This window comes from Suricata suricatta, chromosome 9, assembly GCF_006229205.1.
Source record: "Suricata suricatta isolate VVHF042 chromosome 9, meerkat_22Aug2017_6uvM2_HiC, whole genome shotgun sequence".
In the NCBI taxonomy this organism is placed as follows: Eukaryota; Metazoa; Chordata; class Mammalia; order Carnivora; family Herpestidae; genus Suricata; species Suricata suricatta.
Genome location: NC_043708.1, coordinates 74,406,269 through 74,432,456, shown reverse-complemented (window position 1 = coordinate 74,432,456; position 26,188 = coordinate 74,406,269). Strand labels below are relative to the sequence as shown.

The 26,188-nt window shown below is 43.7% G+C and overlaps 1 protein-coding gene across 1 annotated transcript in view; it reads left to right on the top strand.

Moving 5' to 3' along the window:
• Window positions 1-26,188, top strand: part of RYR3 (ryanodine receptor 3) — a 349,369-nt gene that overhangs the window by 197,760 nt on the left and 125,421 nt on the right. Inside the window, exons 39-44 of the mRNA XM_029952228.1 lie at window positions 5,597-5,870; window positions 7,627-7,741; window positions 9,367-9,496; window positions 10,607-10,710; window positions 13,851-13,986; window positions 24,932-25,112. Coding sequence (XP_029808088.1) covers window positions 5,597-5,870; window positions 7,627-7,741; window positions 9,367-9,496; window positions 10,607-10,710; window positions 13,851-13,986; window positions 24,932-25,112 — 940 coding nt within the window. The remainder of the gene's footprint in view (window positions 1-5,596; window positions 5,871-7,626; window positions 7,742-9,366; window positions 9,497-10,606; window positions 10,711-13,850; window positions 13,987-24,931; window positions 25,113-26,188) is intronic.

Here is a 26,188-nt window from a genome sequence, read left to right as displayed (position 1 = left end):
AGGGCGGAAGACCTAATCATTTCTTTATTTTCTTTGGAGTTTTTGGATTACTAGAGAAACTGTACCTTTCTATGAATTGTCTGGGGCCCTTTAATGTCTTGGACAATGCAGTTTTCCCCATTATCTTGCTCGTTATTTCTCATTAAATGCCTCACATGTGTATTTAGTTTCCCCAACTAAGTGGCTGTGGATAATCACTTTGTCTCCAAATAGTTGCATACAGACCACTTACAGGAGCGTTGGGCATTTAACAGAAAATACCATTCACTTAGCTCATTTAGGAGTTGATACAACTAGAGTTAACTCCGCTGCTAAGATGAGGATGGCAGGAACTTGTGAGCAAGCAGTGTCCTGAGGTTCGGATACACAGTGCAGAGCAAAGCTTTTTTTTCTTTCCTCCTCCTCCTCCTCCTCCTCCTCCGCCTCCTTTTTTTTTTTTTTTTTTTTGAGAGAGAGAGAGAAGGAGACTCGGGCTCTAAAGCGGACTCCATGCTGACAGCAGTTTTAAATTCTAATTCTGTAATATTCATAGATGTATTCCACATAAAGTTTTTTGAGGTCTTTGATAATTTTTTAAGAATATAAAAGGAGTCTTAAGACTAGAAAGTTGGAGAAGGGTCTATGTTGAGGTGATGGCCATGATCAGAAAGCAAAGTTTTCTTTCCGGAACCCTGTTCTATTAGGCTGGGTGATTGTAATCCAAGAGCTCAGGTCTGAACTGGGAAAGCCTCAGTTTACGAAGCCTTCCACATTTGTTTCTGGGTGGGAAGTACATTGAATGTGAGAGTAAGATGAATGAGACACCTCACACTGAGAAATAAAGTGAAATGAAGGAATCATTTGGAAAATTGAACCTTGGCAGTCAGGGAGGACTCCCTGCCAGCCTGAAGGGCTTTAGGTGCTTCCCTCTTTATATCAATTTGGATTCAAGATCCATTATCTCCAGAGCAAGGAGCAGGGTGGGTGGCTTTCATATCGAGGCCGCAGGGCCTTGGTTGACTTGCTTGCAGTCAGGACAGTCAGGCACATGGAGAAATGAGTTTCAGGATAGAGAGGGAGGCATTTAATTCTTTGCCCCACATTAGCTGACCCTTCAGCGATGACATTGCTCTCACTGATACTGGAAATCTGGGCTGTCACCTACAGAAAGCTTTGCTCTGAGGGCACTTGAGTGGCACAGTCGGTTAAGAAGCTGACTTCAGCTCAGGTCATAATATCACTCACTGTTTGTGAGTTCAAGTCCCACATCAGGCTCTGCACTGACATCATGGAGCCTACTTGGGATTCTGTCTCTCTGCCTGTCCCCTATCCATGTGCATGCTCACTCTCTCTCAAAATAAACATTTTTAACAACCCATTATATGTTATATAAATAATATACTTCTGTGAGAAATGACTTTATTTTTCAAAACATAGCAAGAATAATGAGAAGAGTGACATTGTTTTGCATTTTCCTAATTCTCTAATGAAGATTAGTAATAGAAGCCAGCTTCTTATACCTTCTTATAATAGGGAGAAAACTGGCCTCAAAGAGATAGATAGCTGGAAAGGGGAAGAGTATTTTAATAGCCTTTTCAGATAATTGTGCATAGTCGTCTTTGATACTACATCAAAACTCAACAAGTAGTAGGTTCTCAGACGTTCACTGCCATGGAGAATCTGCAGTCACACTAAGGAAATCTTTGTACTTGGTTAAATAAAAACTCATTGGTGTGTTTTTCATGTTGAAGGGACATTTTACCCTTGAATGTTTTTATAACATCGTAGTTTGGTCATTGGGAAATTATTCCTTCACCAAGTTAGGCAGCACTTCCAAATGTTGACATACTTCATTATAAAATATTTTAGAAATCACATTTGTTATCATCAACAATGTAATCAGAAAGCCTTTAGAGGCTGTCACACTTACTGTGGCAGATAGACATTTTCTAAAATTCTCGCGTTCACTTGAAAGCTCAAATTACATTATTGGCAACAGATACCATTCGTTGTTTTCCTCGAAGTGATGAGCTTGCTTCCTTCATTTGTAAGAACATGTCTGTCATTCACCCAAGTCTGATGAACCAGCCTAGTTTGTCTGCTGCCTTTTTCATTAAAAATAACATTCCACCAAACGAGCAGCCAGTTGAGCTCACAACTCAAACCACCACACTAGGACTTCTCACGAAATCCTCTGACCTTTCATTTGGGGATGTGTGGTATGCATGCTTCCCTTTTTGTCCCATGGGAGATTGAAAAGATGTACATTGAATTTGTTATTAATAAAATATAAATTTTTAGATGTCATGTAGGATACTCCTGTGTGAAACTTGGCATCTTTCTGGAGATAATGTTGGTGAAGATTGGTGTTTGGTGCTATTGCCTTGATTCTCACTAAAGAACCTCCTGTTTGCTTCTCCACCATCAGAACAAGTGTCAACATAGTGGAAAAAGGCAAATAACATCTGGCCTTGCAAACTACCTAAAGTGCCTTGGGACCCCTAAGAGTCTGGGGACCACACTTCCACGATCGCTGATACAGATAGCGGAATAGTTAACCTTTATTAAGCTCACAGTGTGTGCCAGACATGGTTATATGCATTAGTTATTTTAATCCTCAGCTGTATATGGAAAGCCTACCATGTTCTAGAAAGTGTATTCTTTTTAACCTCTGGACCCTAGTACATTTATGCTACTCTGCAGCTAATTCATGGGAGCTAATTAAAATCTGAGGAATTTTCAGTAGCATCACTGCCAGGGGTATAAACTCCATGTTCTCAGACCTAGAAGTGTTCAGAGGATTAGAAATTAATCGATTCAGCGTAGGTCTGCTGGGCGGGTGCTAGGTCTCCAGCATAGGTCAGGCCAAAAAAGATGCTGTGCTTCGAGGGCCCTTGGGGATACTCCTTCCCCTGCCACCTCTCCCAAGTTTTCTTTCTTCTTGTAGTGACACTTTCTCTCCCTTCCTGGGCCTCGTCTCACAATTTGAAACCCTGTCCTACAAGAATGGTCTTAAATGCCATGCCTTCCACTAATTGACATCTGTCCATCAATAACATGACCACGAGTCCTTTTCTGTCAGGGTCTTGGGGCCACCCTTTTGTTTTTGTTGTTTGTTTTTTATTTATTATTGCTATTATTATTTTGTATTTTAACTGAGCTTCTATTTGGTCGCACACACATAATGGCTTATCCCACTCTCTCATACTTACTGGAAGGCTGGCCTGGACAGAAAACCTGTGTGGTGCTTCCTGCTCCACTCTTTGAGGTAAAGGGTGGTCTCCTTTCCCATTTGCCCTCTAGAGAGGTGTTTGTCTGTAAATGTTCTCTTTTTTAGAAACGTTGATTTGGATTATTGAATTGGTGTGTGGCTAAGCGCTCACCAAAATCCTGACCAAATCTGAAAGCCAGATCAAGGGAAAGCTAACACTTACTTGCTTTCCTTATGACTCTGTAACTTTCCCCATTGAAAAGAGGACAGCCCTTGAGCTGATTAACATTTCTGGTTGTTGCTTTTCATATATGGCAGGGACTGTGATGTGTATTATCCTAGCAGAGGATTTGGTTATTAGTGGAGAGAAAATCATGATTGCTTCAGATCACAATGTAGGCTTAAGGGGAAATTGTACGTACAGGACTAGAAAAATTTATATTGGGTCAGGAAGCGTCTGTGGTTTTGTCATGCTTTGATTTTTCCTATGGCTATTACCTAGAAGAAACAGGAACTCTTACATGTGGCCAGTGAGGAAACAAGTTCCTGACAGGAGCCCAGCCTGGCCCATAAATAACTTACTTTTCCCCAGAGGATAGAGATATTACCTAACCTAACAGATATTAGTCAGCAGTCCCTGCCTAGTGAGCTCTCTTAGGAACATCTTTTAACTTTGCTTCTCTCTGCTCTGGGTATCCTTTTTTAAGTTTTGCAGCCTGTCTCCCATCTGAACCTAAAACACCCACAGGGTTGATAGACCCAGCAGTAAGTTAAATTCATCCTTTACATCTTGATCTCTTCTGAAGCTTTGGTAACTGAGCTCTATTTTTATGTCCTTATGTTGAGCCAAGACTGTATGTAGAGCAGACATCTGCCATATATAATGACATGGAGGTAGGCACCTCAACTGTGAGAGGTGGCGCAGGCTATCGAAGGCACAGGCTGTTGACATGAGCTTGTTCCCAGTTCGTCCATTGATGGCCCGGGTGACCTTTATGATCCCCTGAGCTCTGCCTTTATTGCCAGGTCCAAATGAAGGATCTTGGTACTGTCTATACCTTGCTGGAATGTGATAGGCAGAGCCAGACATGGAGGTGATTATGATTTAAAAGCAGCATTTCTCCCCCATCTCATGGAATTTTCTGGAAGAGTGTGTGTGTGAGACATGGGGAGGGTAAGCATTGCCCTCCAAGCCATTCTGGCAGGCCCTCTTTCACCCTGTCCTCCACCTCAGATCTGCCTCTCCTTTTTTTTTTTTTAAGTTTATTTATTTATTTATTTTGAAAGAGAAGGAGAGAGGAGAGAGAACTCCAAAAAGGTTCCATGCTGTCAGCACAGAGCCCAACACGGGGCTCAAACTCATGAACCATGAGATCGTGCCCTGAGTTGAAATGAAGAGCCGGATGCTTAACTGGCTGAGCCACCCAGGGGCTCCTACATCTCTCTGCTGACCATGCTGCCTCACAGTGCCAGCCAGTACTTTTCAGGAGCCGCTCGGTTCAACCGCTGCAGGTCCCACAGTTGGTTCAAGTCCCACTTCATTGACTTCTCCTCTACCTGTGCAGCCAGTGGTATTTCTGTGTAACCAGTGTGAGCTTCTGTATTCAAAGCCACACTGGCCCTTCTCCTGATGCCTCTGAACATAGTCATGATGCCTTGTTAGCTGACCCCCTGCCGAAGATGCAGGGCAGCACAGTCCCTTCAAGGGGGTGATAGTCGAATAGTGCAAATTCTTCAGGCCTCACAGAACATTGTTTCTCTGCTCTTCTCCATCTCCTAACATAGGTCTATGTGTATGTCATCCAAAATATCTTCTAGAGTTCTAGAATCAATGGCATGAATTCATTTTTGGTACATGGTATATTTAAAGAGCTTGGAGGATAGTATCCATGGTAGAGAAAATCCAATACTAAATATCCCTGCACTCTACAGAGGCAGTGAGCAGTCGTCAACTCATGCCTTCATGCCTTTGCCCCCCCCCCACAACTCCCTCAGCTCTGCCCCATGGCACTTGCACATTTTACTCTTTCTTACATTGCATTATAAAATAAAGGTAATTTTTCATAAAATCAAAATGAAAATGTAAACTGATTTCTTGAGTATTCTGAAAACAGGAACAGTGTCTTACTGAGTCTTTTATTTCCAATATTGATTTAACTTTCATTTAATTAAAATATCTAGCACCCTCAATTCAAAATGGAGGTATCTTGTTCTCATAGTATCGTTCACACCTATGTCGTTTGATGATATATTTCACTTCTTCAAATGCCATGTTCCACCCTTAGAAAAAGAATGTTTTGACCTTGACCCCTGATGTCGTCTCATTGCTGAATGTACTGGCTGAGCTACACAGCTCTCCCAGAGCCATGCCAGCCACAGTACTGGTCCTCCCTGTTGTCCCCGTAGCAACCTTGAAGGAGCTCATCTCTCAGACCATGATCCGCTGGGCCCAGGAGGACCAGATCCAGGACGCCGAGTTGGTCCGGATGATGTTCACCCTCCTCCGGAGGCAGTACGACAGCATCGGGGAGCTGCTGCAGGCGCTGCGGAAGACGTACACCATCAGTCAGGCCTCCGTGAGCGACACCATCACCCTGCTGGCCGCCCTGGGCCAGATCCGCTGCCTGCTCAGTGTCAGGATGGGCAAGGAAGAGGAGCTGCTCATGATCAACGGGCTGGGGTAGGTCATTTGCACTTCAGTGCATGAAGCTCCAAAGAGCTTCAAGATGAAAAGCTGGTGTACCTTGCTCTACAGATGTTCTGGGATCAAATTGTATAAAATCCCTGTGTGCTGCCATCCTGATCTCACTTCTTGTGGGATAACATTCTCGATGTCTCGGTCCCCTTTGGTAACCTGAGCGAGCTAACTGTGCACCCCAGGTGAAGGGACATTGCCAGAAGCAGCAGGGGGAGGAGTCTTAGAGAAAATCAGTTCTTTAGTTTGTGTCTGAAGAAAATAGCTCCAGGGAGGCAATGAAAAAAATTCAGAGGAAGGGAAACTGTTCAACTCAACAAGAGAGAAAGGTTTTGAGCAGCTGGGCTTTTGACTGAAATTCTTCTGAGACTTCCCTCCGAGGCATTGCATGTGGATCCCTCCCTTTGCTTGGGAACCCAGGGAGCCAGTTTTGTCAGTTCTCCAAGACACCTTTCCCCCTAGCAGTAGCTCCTGGCTCTTGCTTAGAAGCTGTGCTGTCTAAAAGAGAGCATTTTAGACATCAAAAAGATCTCCTTTAATTTAATGGTGTAGTTCCATTTGGGGATGAGGAAACCAAACCCCAAAAAAGTTACCTGGCCAGTTCCTGATGTTACTTGATTAAAATCAAGAACTCATTGGGGCACCTGAGTGGCTCAGTAGGTTGACTCTCTGACTTTGGCTCAGGTCACGATCTCACTGTTGGTGAGTTCAAGCCCCACATCTGGCTCTGTGATGACAGAGCCTGCAGCCTGCTTTGGATTCTGGATCTCCCTCTCTCTCTGCCCCTTCCCTACTCCCACTCTGTCTCTCACAATTAAACACACATTAAAAAAAATTTAAATCAAGAGTTCGATGTTCCATCCCACTACCCTGGAGCCAGCAAACTAAAGGAGCATCACCGAGACCTAGACGAGAGACTTTGAGAATCCCGAGGTTGGGGCGTGGGTGCGATCCACACATTCCTCAAATCCATTTCCAAGGAGGAATCACGTAATAGAAACAAAGAGGCTTTTATGGCAAAAGAAAGCCACAGAATTAGCCTCTTCCCCAGCGTTCACAGCAGACAGAGCAGCGGTAAAACCGAGTGGGGTGTCCTCTCAGCAGCCGCACGAGCCAGGCCAGAGGGCACAGGCAGAGCGAAACCTCAATGCAGGGGAGCACACAGCCACATCACAGGCTCCTCTGCATTTGATTTGCTTGCAGCTGTATTTGGTGAATTTATAGTGACCGATCTAAACAAATTTTTTTATATCTCATTGTTAATTTCATTTTTTTTTGAGGACTGTGGCTCAGAAATGTCATGGGTACCTAACATACAATTGCCTTTAAGAGAGGGGTACAGCCTTATCATTAGGAAAACTGAAGTCCATAGAGACATAGATATAAGGAAAAGAGAAGAAAAAAATGGAAGACGTGGAGCCCATGAAGGAAGAGAAATCCAGTGATTCTGGCTATCTGAGAGCTATGACAAGCAAAAAAGACAAAAGGATAACTGTGTAATGGCATTAGAAGGAAGTGTTTCAAAATTAAGTACATAATGGAAGTAAAAGAATACAAAACACTCCTATCAGCTCGAAACAGGCATCCTACTTATATTCCCGCTGACTAGTACCTTCTTACTGCCTTTTGGATGGCATCACCCCACCCCCAGTGTGTTTGTGCATTTGTGCGTGCTCATCCCTACATGTTCATAGCAGTGATATAAGCAAGTGCTGAACACTCTGTCTGATCTTTACCCTAGAGACATTATGAACAACAAGGTGTTCTACCAGCATCCCAACCTCATGCGAGTCCTTGGCATGCACGAGACGGTGATGGAGGTGATGGTGAACGTGCTGGGGGCAGAGAAGTCTCAGGTAATGCTGTAAGGAGAACTTAGACCAGAACCTGACTTGGGCAGGTGCATGTGGTGACTTGTTCACAAAGAGCTGGTGTCCATTGTCACAGTTACTCTTCCTGGGGCAGGGGAAGGGGATGTGCCTAAAGCCAGGAAACAGTCAAGGGATGGGACAGAGCTGCTGAATGGAAGCCAGCTAGTGCAATAGCTCTGGCTCCTGAGGCTTAGAGCTTTTCCCCCACTCATTCCACGAGGCTGTTCACTGCTCAGTTTACTTCCCATGCATACTGTGCAGCCCTGCTCCCTCCAACATGAAATTCCTCTGGGTTCCACTTAGAAGCCTGGTATGTTTTGTGCTGTGTCAGGAGAATGCTGTTCTAAAGGGGAACAAAATCTTAATAATGATCCTGGCAGCATTCTCTCAGGTGTGCGTGTGTTTCCTTTCTGTGCCAAGCTCCCGAGGATGTCGGCTCTCCTCACCAGCACCCCCATAACAAGCCCGCTGTCAGGGGGAGCTCCCTGGACATTTATCCTAACTTATGTGGGATCCACAGAGTTAGATAGGGTCTTAAAGCAATAGATGAGGGGATGTTTTCAAATGTTGGAAAATTCCAGAGTTCCAGGGTCCTGGGAATTAATGATTCCCAAAGCAGTTCCACCAGTATTGACTCTTGGGGGTACAAAGGTAGAACAGAAGCCAAAGCTCACGTTCCTTCTCACTCAGTTCCTTATGGACCCTTGGAAAAATGGACCTTCCAGAAGAGCCCTGAGCAAATGTCTGCATGCCTCAGCAAACAGGTAGTGTGTAGGTTTCAGACCCTTATTTGTGAGAGCACCCCACCCCCGTGATTCTAAAAGGAGAAATCAAGGACTTTCTAGGATCCAGAGCAAGGTTAACACAGACACCATTTATTGAGCATGGTTGGATCAAAACTAAGACATGGCCAGGCTCTACAGATGCTAATTACTTTGTTAAGGAGGGGAGCCAAGTACAATCAGCAGTAACACAAGATGGCATCTCAGTGCTAAATTGTATGAATCAGATTACACGGGCCATAGGAGAGCAGTCATCAAGGACAGAAGTAACTAGGGAAGAAAAAAGCAATCGGGGAAGGCTCACATTCTGAGGGGGTAATGCTATTCAGCCTCCCACAACTTCAGGGGCCAGCCTTTACCGAGAGGACTCAGGTTTGTTATAATGCTGGGCATATTTGTCATGGTCACTCATCTCCCTTTCTGGACCTTCTTATCAGAGTTCTGTCCTTCTGTCCGCTCCCTTCCAGAATGGAAATAATGGTCTGAGGTAGGGTCATGCAATTTCATGTGACATCGGAGGGTGTCTGGGATTCTTGTTTGACCTCTTTTTCCTTTGAAAGAAAGATATGTCAGGAACTATAATTAGCTCTCCATATTTTTGGAAGCCTCCTTTCAGGTGTGTCCACCCTCTGCCCCTCCTGTGAATAAGTCTTAGAAAAAACTGGAAGCAGGGACAAAAGGCATTTTGCACGCTGTTCATAGCTTACATGCTAGTATTGACAGGTGGAGGTCAATGGATGGCACACCCTAAGACTCTTTGAAGTCAGACTTTTCAGAAAGGACTCATGATAGATTCTTTTCCTTGACATTTCTTTCTTCTCCCTACAGATTGCCTTTCCAAAAATGGTTGCTAGCTGTTGCCGCTTCCTCTGCTATTTCTGTCGAATTAGCCGGCAAAATCAGAAGGCCATGTTTGAGCATCTCAGTTACCTGTTGGAGAACAGCAGTGTTGGCCTAGGTATGTCACGTTCTCACTTCCACCTTTGGGCTTGGGGGTGACACTCCTGCCGACCGCTTAGGAGGTAAAGGGAAAGAAGCTATATATTTTTAATTATAAGAAGGAAACTGCCTGATCTAAAAATAAGTGAAATAGTGATACGACGTCCTGCTGTCCAGCCTAAGTAGAGAGGTGGCTGCCACCCAGCACTGGTGATGGATTTGTGTTGGCATATTCACACAGTTTTTCCTTGTCCTCCTCATGGGTCATGAAATGCTGCTTGAAGTTATAAACACAGTCTGGGGACACAGCTCCCCCCCGCCACCAGTCCACGTCACTGACCAGGGAGGTGCTAACCAGACCGAGGTCGGAGACCCTACCCATTCTTAGAGGGCTGGCTACAGGCTGCATCCCTGTCCCTTTGGCTAACCATCCAATTCTGTCCTAAGCTTGAAGGTGGACTGGCCAAGAGCAACTGTGGATAAACAGTGTAAATCCATCACCACCACTGGAAAAGCAACACGGTGCATATGGCTTACTCTCTTCCCTGGATGTAAACCAAATGGGTTTGTGAAAGACAGAACCACTCAGATGTGCATTGAGATCTGCAAGCTCAAGTTTCCACTTTATCATATGCAGCCTCAGACTACCCGCCTTTTATAAAAAAGTGTTTCTGAATTCTAGCCTAAGAACCAAAGGAAAATCAAAGGCAACATTGCAGACCTGATGTAACTATATGAGCTAATACTGTTTAAGGCTATTTTTAAACTCTAGGAAGTGGCTCTAGAAATGGCCAAGTCATTTAAGATAAGTTGGTTAAGTGGCATCACTACCTTTTGAGTGATCACCACAGCAGAGCTCCAAGAAGTATCATGTTAGAAAAGTACTCTAAAACACATTGTCCCTGCTAATTCTGTGCACTGATTTTCTGACTTAATTCAGAATCAAAAATGAGCGTGGGGATGAGGATAACAAATTCTGTCCTTAAACTGGGCAGGCTCAATTCCCCTCAGAACAGTGATGGGAGTGTAGTGTGCTTGCTGCCCTCTCCTGGCCATGAATGTGCACTGCATGCTCAGCTCAGCGCTGGGTGGCCTCTGTCCCTTTTCTCTCCTTCTCTCTCTTCCTCAGCCTCCCCTTCAATGAGGGGATCTACACCGCTGGATGTGGCAGCTTCCTCTGTGATGGACAACAACGAGTTAGCACTGAGCTTAGAGGAACCAGACCTTGAGAAGGTAACTGGCCCTGGGGAGGCAATGTGCTTGCTCTTTCATTATAGCACAGCCAAGCCAAGGAAATGCAGACCGAAGGCTGGGTCTCCCTTAGAACCTCTCAGTGCTCCATGAAAATGTGGTAGAAAGTGAGTAACTGGCAGAAGTATGATAATTAGGAGCAGAGCATCTCCTATGGGCAGGGATAGCCAACTTCATAGACATGGATATCTGGATATGTGTGTTGCCTTTATGTGGAGGCCCTGCCTCATGGGTCTACATGGAACAAACACTACCAGAGACCTAGATGCTAATAAAGTCCTAGGTCATTGAGGTTTTAAGTTCCACACAGGCACACACTGTTTAATCTGTATATGGGTAAAGAATGCCCACATGTCCTGTCCCTGTACAAATGAGGCAAGACTAAGCTCTCCCACACTGGGACTGTGAAGTGTGCGCCCATGGGTGCTGATAACTGGAGGCTGGTTCACCTACATCTCTCCTCCCATTCCATCTTGGGGCTATTTCCTGGACTGGGTGGCTGCCGAGATTAGCAGTATGAACAGACTGGTCTGGTGAGGGGGAAGGGGGGCAGGGAAAAGGTCACCATCCACTGAGTAGCGGGTTTGGAAGTGCATGGAAGCGGAGCTCCTAATCCTGACCAGGGGGTCGGGAAAGTCACTCAGGAAAGGGATGAGCTGAGGTGGGAGTAGGAGGCCAGCAGCCTCACCAAGGGGAAAAGTGTGCCAGGAATGTGTGAGGTTCAGTGAGGAAAGCATGGTGTGCTCAGGAATCGGGAAGGTGGGTGTGACGGATCACAGGGTGTGTGGGGAGAGTGGTGAATGGTGAGGAGAGACAGTACGGAAGTATAATGGTTACTAATAGAAGTTCATGCTCCTATAGGATCACTGCAGGCCAGGTCCCACTCTGAATTAACTCACACAACCCTTAGAACCTGCCTTTATGTTAGTGTCCTCAGTTATAGGGGAGGGTACTGAGGCATAGAGAGGTTTAGTTGATGTGCTTAGTGTCCTGGGGTTTGTAAGTGTCAGAGCCAGGAGCCTCAAGGGTCTGGCTCCAGAGGCCATGCTCTTACCTGTTACATTATAGGACCTTTCTGTAGAGCCAAGAGCAATGGAAACCATTGGAGGGCTTTAAGCAGAGGAGTGGCATAACAGGACTTGTATTTTGGAAAGCACATCCTGGTTTTAGCAAAAAGAACTGATTAGAACAGAGACAAGACACACCCCCTCCCATACATACACAGGCTCAAATCCTCTGCCACCCAGCAGTACGGCATGTAATAACTGTTCTGCAAATGCCGTGGATATTCCTAGTCTGCTACTGGTGAGACAGACTTCAGTCAAACTGCTCCTCACACATCACAACAGCTGTCAAGAACTCTGTGTCTCCGCTGGTGAGATGGTGACTGACCCCCAGATAAGAAAGTGGCTGATGGTCTCTCACACCAGGACAGTGCCACAGAGGCTTAGTACTCAGGGCCCATCCTCAGCTGCAGCTCAGCTTTGGAAATGACTGCCCTTGACAAAGACCTTAATTCTCCTCTAGAAGCTGGGAAATCGACAAAGGAGAGGCTGGGAAAGGAGAGAAATGGGGACCAAGGGAAATCTGTGAAGGGGAAGCTGAGGTCTGCTCCCCCATCTTCAAGTGGTCCCAGTGGCTCAGCACAGCGCCACAGACTTTATTCGGACCAGTGTCAGGAAATCACCCAAGTGTGGTTCCTAGGAGAGAGGGAAAGGACAGGTAAATGCCACAGTTCTTCCTTTCTATTGATCTCAACAGAAATTAGGTCCCTTAAGATTGAACAACTCCCCGCCAACATATGCCGTGTGTGCACCTGCGCACACACACAAGTGCTTATCTCACTGGCCAGGGAAATGTCCTGCACCATAACCTTGAACACTGCCGAATTCCTGCCTGTATTGATGTTTTTCTCACATCTTAAAGGCCAAATCACATCTAAGCTCCAAGCAGCATAGTGCCCTCACTGGTTCAAGAAGGAAACAGTGATGATTGTTTCTTACTGAATTTTGACTTAGATCCATTATTCGTACAAAACAACTTACAGTGTATGACCTCAGCAAATAGATGATTCAATTGAAAAACAGTGATTGACCATCTGCTGTGTGCAGAGCCCTGGGGATTATAAAATTTAAAAAGATACAAATTCCTGACTGAGGAGTTTACAGCACAGTGGATTCTCCCCCTTCTCCTTGTACACATAAAATAATAAAGACTAAAATAGAATGGCAACTGCATTTCAACCAAAGGTCTACTTGCTAGGCACTTTTTTTTTTTTTTTTTTTTGCCTGACATCTTCTAAAAAGTAGGCAAGTCATAAAATGGTCTACAAGATCACAGGGCTGAGATCCAGTGACCAGGAAGTGAAGAGAACACTACCAATCCCAGTTTTTAACTGGCCGCGGCCCCCACTCACCACCCCCCCCCTTAACATCTTCGCTTGTGACTTGAGACAACAGTTGTTAATGCATAACTTGAGTAGGGAGCCCGTTAGTCAAGGGCCCACTTGGAGTCAACCAGTGACTGAATATTTTGGTCTTGAAATAGCATGGCCAAATGAACATGGCCCACCTGGACCCATTATCTCCCCCAGAAGCCCCCTAGTTAGGCCTATGTTTAAATAGTAGTTCCCTCTTTGCGCACCTGGGTGGCTCAGTGTGTTGAGTGTCCCACTCTTGATCTTGGCTCAGGTCAGGTCATGATCTCACAGTTGGTTCAAGCCCCACAAGGGGCCTGGAGCCTGCTTGGGATTCTCTCTCTCTCTCTCTCTGCACCCCTTATCCACTCATGCTTTCTCCATCTCTCTCTCTCTCTCTCTCTCTCTCAAACTAAATACATAAAACTTTTTTAAAAAATATGTTCATTCCATCTTGCCAGAACTGGAAAAATCAGGGAACTGAGCTCGTGGAGTAATCCTACATAACAGTGACAATCAGTCTTATTGGTTATTTGGAAACAATGAATTGGAAGTTCTGACTTCAAACTTACTGAGTTATTAAAAGTTTGGGGCTCCCTCTAGCTTCTAGGCAAATGAAAGCCCTTCTGTCCCAGAATTTTGTGGGCCTCACAGCTATCTCATAAAAAAAAAACTTAGACACTCACTTTTGTACTGTTGTTGGCAGGTGGTGACCTACTTGGCAGGCTGTGGCCTGCAGAGCTGCCCCATGCTTCTAGCCAAAGGGTACCCTGATGTCGGCTGGAACCCCATTGAAGGGGAACGCTACCTGTCCTTCCTGAGGTTTGCCGTCTTTGTGAACAGTGAGTCCCAAATTTTTCATGCCTTTCAGCCCTAGGATAGCATAAACTTGGGTACATTCAAGGAAAGAGAGATTCTTTGCATTTCTCCCTGTCTATAAATAGAATAGATTCTACAGGTGGCAGGGGACAGAACAATCTCAGGCCAGACAGGAACCAAGAGCAGCGTCTGGCGAACAGTGTGAACTGAGCTTTAGCACCAGATCCAGCCAGAAAATCAAGGCAGGGGTGCCTGGGTGGCTCAGATTGGTTGAAGATCCAACTTTGGTTCAGGTCATGATCTCATGGTTTGTGGGTTTGAGCCCCATATGGGCTCTGTGCTGACAACTCATAGCCTGGAGCCTGCTTCTAATTCTGTGTCTCCCTCCCTCTCTGCCCCTCCTCTACTCATGCTCTCTCTATATATCAAAACTAAATTTTAAAAAAAAGAAGAAAATCAAGGCAGAGTCTAGGGCTTGTCGCTGCTTTGTACCTCTTCCATCCGTAAAAGAGGGGGTTGTTAATAGCTTCATCTCACCTATTTCACAAAGCTAAACTCAGATGTGCCTTCAGATCCTGAGACTGTTGGATGAATGGGTGCATACATGCATAAAAATTAGAAACAACTGAGTCACTGTAAAAAGTAGCTCAACTCCCAGGAGAAAAAAATATTTCTGTGGCAATCCTAAACACTATCTTCTCATACAAGTTACTTCCCATTTATAATGAATTCCGAGTCCACAAAAGCTCTTTAGTTCCCTGAGTAAAACATACTGAATCTTGTGTAAAATTTAAGTGGGCTACTTTCTTGAAATGGTACCTTGTGTCCCAAGACTTTGTTCTAAAACCAATTCACTTATATTCACATTTTAATTATGATCCTTCTCCGTTCTCCCAGTTTGGAGTTCCAGGCTAACAAATCCAGCTTGGCTAATTATGTGATTGCAAAGAGGGGTTACAGCTAATAAGCAATCACTCCAAATGTTCTAGGTGTAAGAGTTTATCTCAAAATAATAGTGACATAATGTGATCATTGTATTCCCATGTGCTTTTCTTGTCTCCCTTCATCCCCGCCCCACCTGCTTATTTTCCTAGACTATAATACACTCTACTCTTAATAACTGAGTGATTTCCATTGTCCTGGCTTCCCCCCTGGGTCCCGTCCAGTCAGATGCTTGACCGCTGGTCTTCTGCTGCTCTCTGTGTGCTGTTTAGTGTCCCTAGCTGTTCACCACCATCATTGCTGAATTCTATTTTCTTTGAGGCCAGTCAGCATATCCTTTAATAATCTGTTCCTCTTTCTATCCAAATCTATCCAGTTCTGGACCACATTTCCAGAATTAATTCAGAGGTACTCTGGTAGTAGGGAAATGTTTTAAGGTGTATTTTAAGGATTCACAAATCTCCCTCAATTATCTCAGTAGACTGTATGACACAAACCAAATCAAGGCAGGGCTCCTTTATGCATCTTGGCCACCTTCGCAAGACCAAGAGTTTTATGAGTCATGTAGTGGGACTGTCTACATGGGTTATGAAGGTAAAGGAATCCACTGGCTATGCACCTGTCTAGATTGCCCGAATTCCAACACTGATGTATGCTGGTTACATATGACCAGATTGGGACTGAATAGACTCATAGACCTGAAGTTGAAATGGTGGGGGTAGACTGTCACAAGGGAAAGCCTGAAAAAGACAGAGTAAAACATACTGAAAAAGTTAGAATCATACTAAACCCTTAAAGAAGGAGAAAGAGTGCTTTACGCACAGCCAAGTGATATGGAAGACTTTGGGCCAAAGAATGGAGTGTCTGAGGTTCAAGTATAGCTCTATCACTTACTAGCTTTGCAAATTTAAGCAAGTTATGAAAACTTTTGAAGCTTCGTTGTTTTTGTGTATGTTAAGTAGAGATAACAATAGTATATACCTCACAGAGCTGTTGCAAGCCTTAAATGAAATAATCCATGGAAAACTTAGACTAGCACAGTGCCAGAAATGTACTAAGCCTGCAGTCATGTTAGTTGTCATTGTTTATGATTCTTACGAGAGTATTAGGGCATTTGAAATGGAAAGACTCTCATAAATGGATTCTTTGGGGACTTCAAAGCCCTTTGTAAGATTTTATGTCTAAAAAGTGATTAGAAAGGACTTCCCAGCCCTCTTGTGGCCTCTACCGAGCAGTGAAAGATAAAGGTGCTCTAGGCGATCATGATAGGTGATGAGTGTGATCGTGATAGGTACTGGTGGGTGGTGAGAGGTGGTGATGCTGGATGATGGTAATGACAGTGGGTAGTGGTTGGTCATATTGACAGGGAGATATGATGGTCGAGTCGTGATCATAGCAGGTTTGGGGGTCATTGAGGTGGGCGGTGGTTAATGACAAGACGCGTGGTGACGGATGTGGGTGGTGATGAGTGATGGAGGGATGACGTCAGTGGGTCATGTGGCATGTGACGGTGGGTGCTGGGTTGTGCTGGTGGGCTTCAGGGTTACTGTGGTGGGTGGCAGTGAGTGACGATAGAGTCGGTGAGGATGACGGTGGTGATGATAGCAGCTAATGTGACTGAGCATTTAGCATGTGCCAGGCACTGTGCAGAACACCTTGGGGTGGGGACACCTGGGTGGCTCAGTTGGTTAAGCATCTAACTTTAGCTCAGGTCATGATCTCACGTTTCATGAATTCAAGCACCGCATTAGGGTGTCTGCTGTCAGCACAGAGCCTGCTTCTGGTTCTCTGGTTACCTCCCTCTCTCTGGCCCTTCCCCTTTTTGTGCTTTCCCTCTCTCTCTCTGTCTGTCTTGCTCGCTCGCTCGCTTGCTCTTTCTCTCTCTCTCACTCTCTCTTTCCCTGTTTCTCAAAATAAATAACTTTTAAAAATGTTGAGATGTATTAACTTACATACATAATACAAAAATCTAAGGAAATAGATAACAGTGATCTTCCTCATTTTATAGAGAAAGACCCAGTTGCTTAGAGGGATTAAATGCCTTGTCCAGGATCACATAGCTAGTAGGACGTAGAGCAGGATTTGAAGTAGAGCAGTTTGGCCCAAGAGGCCAGACATCACTCGAATATTGTTTAGTATTGTCATCTTTCTAATGAATGAATAAGAAGAAACAGCATTTTCTCCTTTGAGATGTTCAAAAATTGTGGCATTATTTAATTACTGTTTGGCACTCATGTTTTAAAAAAATTTTTTAACCAAATCAAAAGATCTTGCTATATCAAAATAATATAATTGGAAAATTCTAACATTATTTTACTTGTCTCTCTTAATGTTTGATTTAAATCTTTCCAAACAAGATTTATCTTTAGAACTTCTTAAAGCTATAATTTTCTCCATTGTTTTATTAGCTTGCTCAGAAGCCTTCAGTTGTGTTTTGCTCTGAGAGTAATGAAGTTGAGAGGCTTATATTTACCCAGCAGTTGTAAACTTTGTAACCAGTGTAGACACAGATGTGTCTAGGTATCTGATTAATCCCTTCCTAATGTAGATTCTGAGAAGAAGGATGATGTCTTACTAATGCACAAAAAGAAGGAAAAAGTTATTTTGTGCTTTTTTTTTTTTTTTTGAGCCCATGGAGTATTTTAGTGATACCTTCCTCAGGCTGTAAACTTAGTTGCAGTCAACACACTATTCCTAGCTGTGCTGAATGTTTCCCTAGGCAGATTTGTCATCAGTGACCATAACTTGGGTATCTGTTATGTGACATATGTACATGTGAGGGGCTGTGAGATGTGATAATAGACATGCACTAAAAGCCCTGATATCATAAAGCAGGAAACAGAGCAAACCTAAGTTGAATTATTATAAATGTACATTGAATAATGAGTAAGAGCTGTAATCAACCATACGTGCCTACAGAGTGACACGTGTGACTACTGGCATGCCAAAAATGCCAGTGCTTATTGGAATCTGGTAGAGTGAATCTAGGAATACCTGGGGGAAGGCAAGTGTTGAACAACATCTTAGAGAAACAAATGGGCGTAGTTTAACAGAGTAGTGTGGAGAGAGCACACTGAAGGGCTCTTGATCTAAGAGGCCTGAATCTTCTGGTATATATCAGTTTTATCTCAATAAAGCTGGAAAAAAAAATTTAGAGTCAAAAGCACCAAGTAACATGGTACCTTTGAAGGACACAGTAGATATAGATACTTAAAAGAATCAGCCAGTTCATTTCCATCCTTGTATTTATGTTACTAGAGTCAGAAAGGATATAATAACCACTCTTATGTGTGATTGGTCTTAAAGACCAGGGATGGTTAGGATTAAAATGTGTTAGACATTGTTGTTATGCTCACATTTGTAATATAGTTGGAGAGATTCAGCAAACTTTTGAAAAATTGGCCAATAGTAAGAGATTTAAATAACAGTTTAAGACAGTTATAAACAACATCACAATGTTTTACTCAGGAGACATGTAAAGCTATTGTGGTGAGAGAACATAGAACATGGGGTACAAATGAGATATGGCTCATGGAGTTTGGGTACTTAACGTCTGAGTCACAGCTTCTCACCAATTATAAGGCATGAAGAGTCACTTCTACCCCACCCAAGAAGGTCAAGTGGACCTTCTTGAATCTCTGTGCCTGAGAAGAAGGTCATTGGGGTCAAGATGGGCTTGTAGTGACAAAGACAAGGAAATGTGACTCCATCAGTAAAAACACAAAGTGAAACTACGAAAGCCCAGAGATAGACGATCAAAACAACACAAGTGGTAGAAAGTAAATTACATAAAGAAGGCCGTGGCAAATGAATGCCCAGAGCACCGAAGTGAGAAAATCTGACTGGGATGAAAAGCTGTTTGGCCTTGTTATTTTCATGCTAACTAAATTATTCAGCATTTCTCCTCCACTGCTGCCTGTGGGATCCCAGCAGTGGTGCTGGCTGACCATTTGGCATGAGCCCAAAAGTCCTGAGTCCATATGTATCTGGATTCTTTGTCAATCATTTTTTTAATAATGATGGTAAATGAAGCTTGATACCTGAATAATATTGTCAACTTTAACTGAAATAGTAAAGTCAGGCAAAAACTGCTTCATCAACATTATTCCCACAAAATGGCAGTACTATGATCTGGATTGATTTTCATCACCTCAGTGAGAATGCCCATATTTAACAGGTGGACTCTATTCTGTTAGAGCGCACCTCAATTCTAACTTCAGGTTTCAGTCTCAGGCAAATTTTATTTAGCATATTTCATGAAAATGCCATGTGGATCCAAACTCTAGATATATGGGCAACATTTTAGCATGATTCGGGAATTAAATCCCAGTCTCCGAAATTTCTGGACTACTACGCCAGTCCACCCTGCAGGATTTTCGTTCAGTCACTTGGCTCCTAATCCCTCAAATGTACATTTCCATCCTTTTTCTCTTCCCTGAGCCCCAGACTTGTGTAACCTGCTAGCTACTTGATGTTTCTACTTGAAGGTTGAAGAGGCATTTCAAATTTTGTACATCTTAAGGCTTAATTTGTAGATCTGCCATAAACTCGTTCTCTTAGATTCCCTGTCTCCCTAGCTAGCACTACTAACTTTGCAGATAGTCAAAACTCTTAGGTGGCATCTTTAATTCAGACTTTTTCCTTATCCACACATTCATTCCACTTAAAATGCTGTAATTCAATGTCTAAATGTTACCTGAAAGCCGTCGACGGATTCTTTTCCATCTCCACTGACCACATCCTACTCCAACCTATCATTTCTTCCACCTGGACCACTTCAGCTGCATAGGAACTGATTTCCCTGTTTCTACTCTTACCCTGTATTAATTGGCCTCTGCTGCATAACAAATGACTTTCTAATCTCAGTGGCATAAAATAATAAACATTTATTTCTTTCTCACCTGTCTGCAAGATATTTGGGGAGCTCTGCTGCAGGTATGTTGACCAGCTAGAGTTTCTCTGTTCCATTCATCTCGTTCTGGCTTGACCATCTTCTACACTACTTGTCTGCTGCTCCTGGATCAGTGACTAGCAAGTAACGTGGGCTTACTGAATAGTTGAATTAATAACCACATGGGCAAACAGTGCCTCATTTGCTCTCTTTGCTGCCACAGTAGTTTATTGACATATCTCTAGCTCCTCCCTCCATAGATTAGAAAGCCCTAAGGAAGAGATCGTATATCTTAAACACTTGCAATGACTTGGTTCATGCAAGTTGCTGACCATTATCTTAAAGTTGGTGCTCAAAACAAAAAGGTATTGGGTCTTGGTTATCGCTCCTACCTTGTGATGCTCTAAGACACTCTAGATGGATTCATGCTAGGCCTCCAGTGCTGTTTCTTCTTACAGTAGGACTGGGTTAAGGATATGTTCTCTTCCTTAAGACTAATTGAAATCTGAAGAAATGAGCAACCCAGGTGCTTGTAAACAAGGGCTGATAGTTGATCTGGTAATACAATAATGGATAGGGACCCTCGACTTTCCATCCAGTCATTTCAAGTCTCTGCCTTGAGTCTCAATGGAGTCTATTCATTTATTCAAAAATATTTTTGAATGCCAATTATATGTCAGATGTTAAAAAGATGATTGAGCATAGAGGGTTAGATAATGCAGACATAAGCTCTGTTCTTATTAAACAGACAGTCTGGTGAGAAAAACAGACACAAACCAATACAAACAATTCATTAATTATACTTGTGTTCAATGATTACAAGAAGAGGGCAGGGTGTTTGAGAAGACCAGGCCCTCTAAGGCTTCCAAGGATGAAGTGGAGCTACCCTAGGTCAAGGGTTTATGTTAGGGTAATGGGAAGGAAGAAGGCATTCCAGGCAAAGGAACTTGAAACAAGGACTGAGGTTAGAATATTGAGAGTAAGAAAATTGATAGACTGTAGGTAAAAATCATAATGTCACTACAAATTAGCCCTGTGGTGAGAATGACTGCTTCGGGGTCAAACAGAGGGAAAATCGCAGCCATTTCCATCCAACTTCTCAAGAATGTTGAAAAGAAGGTAGCAATGTAAAGACAGTGTGAAGAGCCTTTGAAGAAAGACACTGAGAACATTCACACAGTTAATAAGCTCATTATTCATTTTGGAACTCAAGCAGAAACATTGTTTAAGCCCCTGGGCAAAACTAGTTTACCTCAGATCTCTTGCTGCCTTAAAAAATGCCCTCAGGGTCAGTATTCAACTTCCCTGAAGTGGATTTGTTTGGCAGTTCAGTTTGCTGAGCCACAGGTAATTAGGAATAGAATATCCTCTCTCTTAATTATGCCATCTCCACTACCTTGTGAAGCCATTGGAAATTCTCTTCCTTGGTCCTCTCTTCAATTAGCAGCAATGGTTGCTTACAGTTCCTTCCTTTTGCAGGTTCCTCTGTGCATCCCCCACAGACATCAAGGGAGGCCTCCTGGGTCAGTTGTAGCAGCAGCAGCTCACCCAATTAGCTTAGATCTGAGGACCTGAGATTCAAATAAAATAAGGTTAATTTGGTGAATGAATTTCAGTAGCAAGCTCAATATAGAAACCATAGTCTTGGGGCAGCTGGGTGGCTCAGTTAAGCGTCTGACTTCGGCTCAGGTAGTGATCTTGTGGTTCATGAGTTTGAGCCCCGTGTCGGGCTCTGTGCTGACAGCTCAGAGCCCAGAGCCTGCTTCAGATTCTGTGTCTCCCTCTCTCTCTGTCCTTCCCCTGCTCACTCTCTGTCTCTCTCTGTCTCAAAAATAAACAAACATTTTTTTTAAAAACCCATAATGTTAGTTTTTCATATTACCTTGCACGTGGCAGTCCATGTCCCATCTAACTCCATGATGCTAATCACAGTGGGAAGAGCTAGGTTGATTTCACCATGCTGATAAAGATCATGGCTGACCCACAAGTGTTTCTATCCTGAGAACTGAAAGACTCACGGTATGATAGTTAAATAAGTTTGAATAACAGGATTGGTGTTTTTTGGCCATTTTTGACACATAAAATTTTAGAGTTTTAGCTTCATTATTCTTATAATGAAAAATGACAACTGGGAATGTGGATATATTATGCCACCTGGTAAATTATAGAGGCCAACATTTGAAAGTAGTGAGTTTTATCTGTAACTAAGATGACTTGCTCTCAAATATGTTAATTTTCCTGGTGCTTTCCTTTAAGGGCCCCTCCTGTATCCTGTATTAAACTGTATCAAATACTGGGGCACCTGGGTGGCTCAGTAGATTGAGCGTCTGACTTCGGCTCAGGCCATGATCTCATGGTTTGTGGGTTTAAGCCCCACATTGGGCTCTGTGCTGACAGCTAGCTCAGAGCCTGGAGCCTGCTTCAGATTCTGTGTCTCCCTCTCTCTCTGACCCTCCCCTGTTCACGCTCTGTCTCTCAAAAAAAAAAAAAAAAAAAAGTAAAAAAAAATTTTTTTTAATAAGCTGAATCAAATATAAATGCTAGGTTTGGGGCGCCTGGGTGGCTCAATTGGTTGAGTATCCTGCTTCAGCTCAGGACATTATCTAGCTGTTTGTGGGTTTGAGCCCCGCATCGGGCTCTGTGCTGACAGCTCAGAGCCTGGAGCCTGCTTCAGATTCTGTGTCTCCTTCTCTCTCTGGCCCTCCCCTGCTTGTGCTGTCTCTCCCTGTCTCTCAAAAATAAATTTAAAAAATATTTTAAATAAATAAATAAATGCTAGGTTTGACTGATAATTGACTCATAGGAAAACATGGCTTTAGGATTAGCATCATCGTTTTATCTTCCACAAACTGCTCAACATTGCTCAACATCTCCTTGGTTTCTCTCCTTCATTGATTCTTTCCACCATACCATTACAGTGATTATTGTGCCCTTTTAGTGTCTCCTGAGAATTTTCTTCACATGGATTCTGGTTTAATAAGATCAATTTCTTTTTTATATATTAGGTGGAACTTGGAGGAAAGCCTCTTTATAAGAATTTTAGTCTTTTGAAGGATTGTGCTACAAAACAGTGAATGCACGCCAATGGACTGTTTAAATACAGTTTAATGAAAACTTTTCTGATTTCAGTTACATGGACCTAAAACTTAGATGGTATATGTTTATAATCTTGAATTTTACCTGGAGTTTAGACAGCTGGGTGATAAGAGGATGTCAGCAGGCCAAGCTCTGGGTTGTAGGCTAGGACTATGGCTGGGTTGTAGGATACGCTCTCCAGGGCCATGAGTCACATCAAGTGTGTTCAGGTGTGAGTCTGTGTGAGAGCTGAGTACAAGCTAATTTGAAGCACTGTGACAGCAAACTCAGCCCCTTTGATTCTCTGGACATGATGGAGAAATTTCTCCATATGAGGTTAGACTAATAGATTGACTCTAAAAAACTAAAAGTTGCATGAATATCTCAATGGGGAAGTGAGACTCAAGGAGACTGTGCAGCATGCATCTTCCACAGTGATTTTCTAAAAAGCCAAGGCTTCTGAGTTTTCATTTTAATGCTCTGCTTACAACATCCTAAGTTGATTCTTTTAAGTTTTCATTAATCAGATCTCCTCTGATAGTTTTAAAATATGCCTCTAAATTCTTCAGTGCATCTCCCTCCAAAAGATGGAGACTGGTTCTTCTCCCTTTGAGTGAGAGCTGACCTCAGTGAGTCACTTCGAATGAACAGGATATTGCAAAAGTGACAGTATGTGACAAGGTTGTAAAAGGCATCGTGGCTTCTGCCTTACTCTCAAATCATTTCCTCTGTGGGAAGCCAGCTGACATGTTGTGAGAACACTCAAGCAGCCCCATGGAGAGGTCACATGGTAAGGAGCTGAGGCCTCCTGCCAACGGCTGTGTGTGTGTGCGCGCGCGTGTGTGTGCGCGCACGCACGAGCGCGCATGCACGTGCGCGCATGCCTTCGTGGAAGTCAATACCACATGCCCAGTCAAGCCTTCACAGGACTGCAGTGCTCGCCGACATTTTGACAGCATCCTCATGGGAAACCCCATGCCGGGACCACCTAGTTCAGTCACTCCCAAACTCCTGACCTACAGAAACTATGAGGTAATAAATAGTTACTGTCTTAGCCTACTAAGATTTGAAGTAATTTTATGCAAGAATAAATAATTTACACGGCAGTGTATCAAGAGGCAACCTCTGTTCCAGAGCTCAGTCCTCTGAGAATATCTGATGATCTCAGAGAAAAATTTTTCATCAGCCTTCATCCAATTTGCAACGTCAAACAAGTCTTTTTGCAGAGTCTTAGACCAAGGATAAATTCTCAACACAAACAGATTTCGCCTGAGGCCAAAAATGTGTTTCATGAAGGTGTTGGAATAAGCTGCAAAAATGCTTTTGGTGCCAACTATTCTCTCTGAGGGGCACCGGCTGGCCCCCCTCCCTTAAGGGTTCCAATTCCCCTGCTTAATCGCTACCTCCAGAAAGGAGCCCTGTCTCAGTGGTCCATGTTCTTCCAAAGAGAAATACCAGCAGAATACAAGTCTCCAACCTGCAGCTTCTTGGAATAACCAAGACAGCTTTATCAAGCTGGATAAATAATTTCATAAATGTCCTGACATCCATCCACACCAACTTGGTTGTTCTGAGGTACTTGTTCACAGTCCATGAGAATACAGTTCAGAGCTCCCAGGTCATTTCCCTGGATGTTAACTGAGGCACATCTGCTTAAGTTACCATTTTACCTCTTCTTGAGGAAGGAAGGAGGTACATTGTAGCAGCCTCTCATGGAGTTAGTAAAGATGTCGGGTTCTTTGTCTTCTAAGTCACTTATAACTGAATCAGTCGTCTATGGAAACTTGCTTTCTCAGGATCAAAATGGTAGTGAAAGAATCACAGTACAAAAATCCCAAACTTACAACTCAGATTCGGCTCTATAACGGTTAATCTTAATACTTCAGAAAACAGATTTTTGACCTAATTTATCAAAGCTTCCCTTTCTCCCCATCAGTAGTACCTCCTCGTTTTAAGAATAAGTGACACGCTGAATCTAATACTGTTCTAACCTCCTCAATTAGAAATAAGCTCTGGGGTTGTCCTTCCACCGAAAAGGAAATAATGCCCCTTTTCCATAGGTGAAAGTGTGGAAGAGAACGCCAGCGTGGTGGTCAAGCTGCTCATCAGGCGCCCAGAGTGCTTCGGCCCAGCCTTGCGAGGTGAAGGAGGAAATGGTCTGTTGGCAGCCATGCAGGGAGCCATTAAGATCTCTGAGAACCCAGCTCTGGACCTCCCCTCTCAGGGATATAAGAGAGAAGTGTAAGTGAATGGAATTGCCTTCTGGGACTGATACAGTTGGTGAGCTCCCAAATACCGTCAGTACGTGGATTATTAAGGAAGTGTCGATAGATTCTCCCTAGTGGGGGAAGCACAGGCTTGTTACAGTTGTAGTTGAAACCTTTTAAATCACTTGGTCAAGCAAGCACATTGCTGTCTTGACTCTGCCGTAAGCCTAGTGACCAGGATCCCCTCCCCCTCCCTTGTCTCCTCTTCCGTCCTCTCCTACACCACCTGGCGGATCAGCCGTCTACAAGCTCTGTCCGCCACCGCTGTGCCTCCCTTACAGCATCACTACAGGAAGAAGCTACAGACTAAAGCCTGGACCGACCAAGGTTACAGCCACTGTCTCACTCCAGCCCACTCCCGTCAGTATTTAAACCTCAGTGCCTCATCCCTTACCTCACTTTTAAAAAGAGATAGTACCCTCTGCTTTCCCTTCTGAAAGGGTTTTGATTTGATTCCTTAAGTAAAAATGAGAGCCGCAGGGGGTGCCTGGGTGGCTCAGTCAGTTATGTGTCCAACTCTTGATTTTGACTCAGGTCATGATCTCACAGTTCATGAATTCGAGCCCCGAGTCGGGCTCTGTGCTGACAGCAGGAAGCCTGTTGGGCATTTTCTCTCCCTCTCTCTCTTTCCCTCCCTACCCTCTGTCCCTCCCCTACTTCTCTCTCTCAAAATAAATAAGTAAATTTTTTTAAAAAAGAAATGTGAAAAATTATAACAAAATGAAAAATTATAACATCAGTAATCCCAGTATTTAAAGGTTCAGGATGTAGTTGGTGGATTGGTGGACTGTCCTTTCCATGTGTATTGGGACTAATTCCCTTTCCTTTATTTTAGCATCTATATTAGACCCCAGAATCTAGAGAATGGGTATAACCCCACAGGGGTATCTGTCTAGGCAGTTGGGGTTTGTTTGGGTTTTTTTAAATTGTTTTTAATGTTCTTTATTTATTTTTGAGAGACAGAGATAGCACAGGCAGGGGAGGGTCAGAGAGAGAAGGAGACACGGATTCTGAAGCAGGCTCCAGGCTCTGAGCTAGCTGTCAGCACAG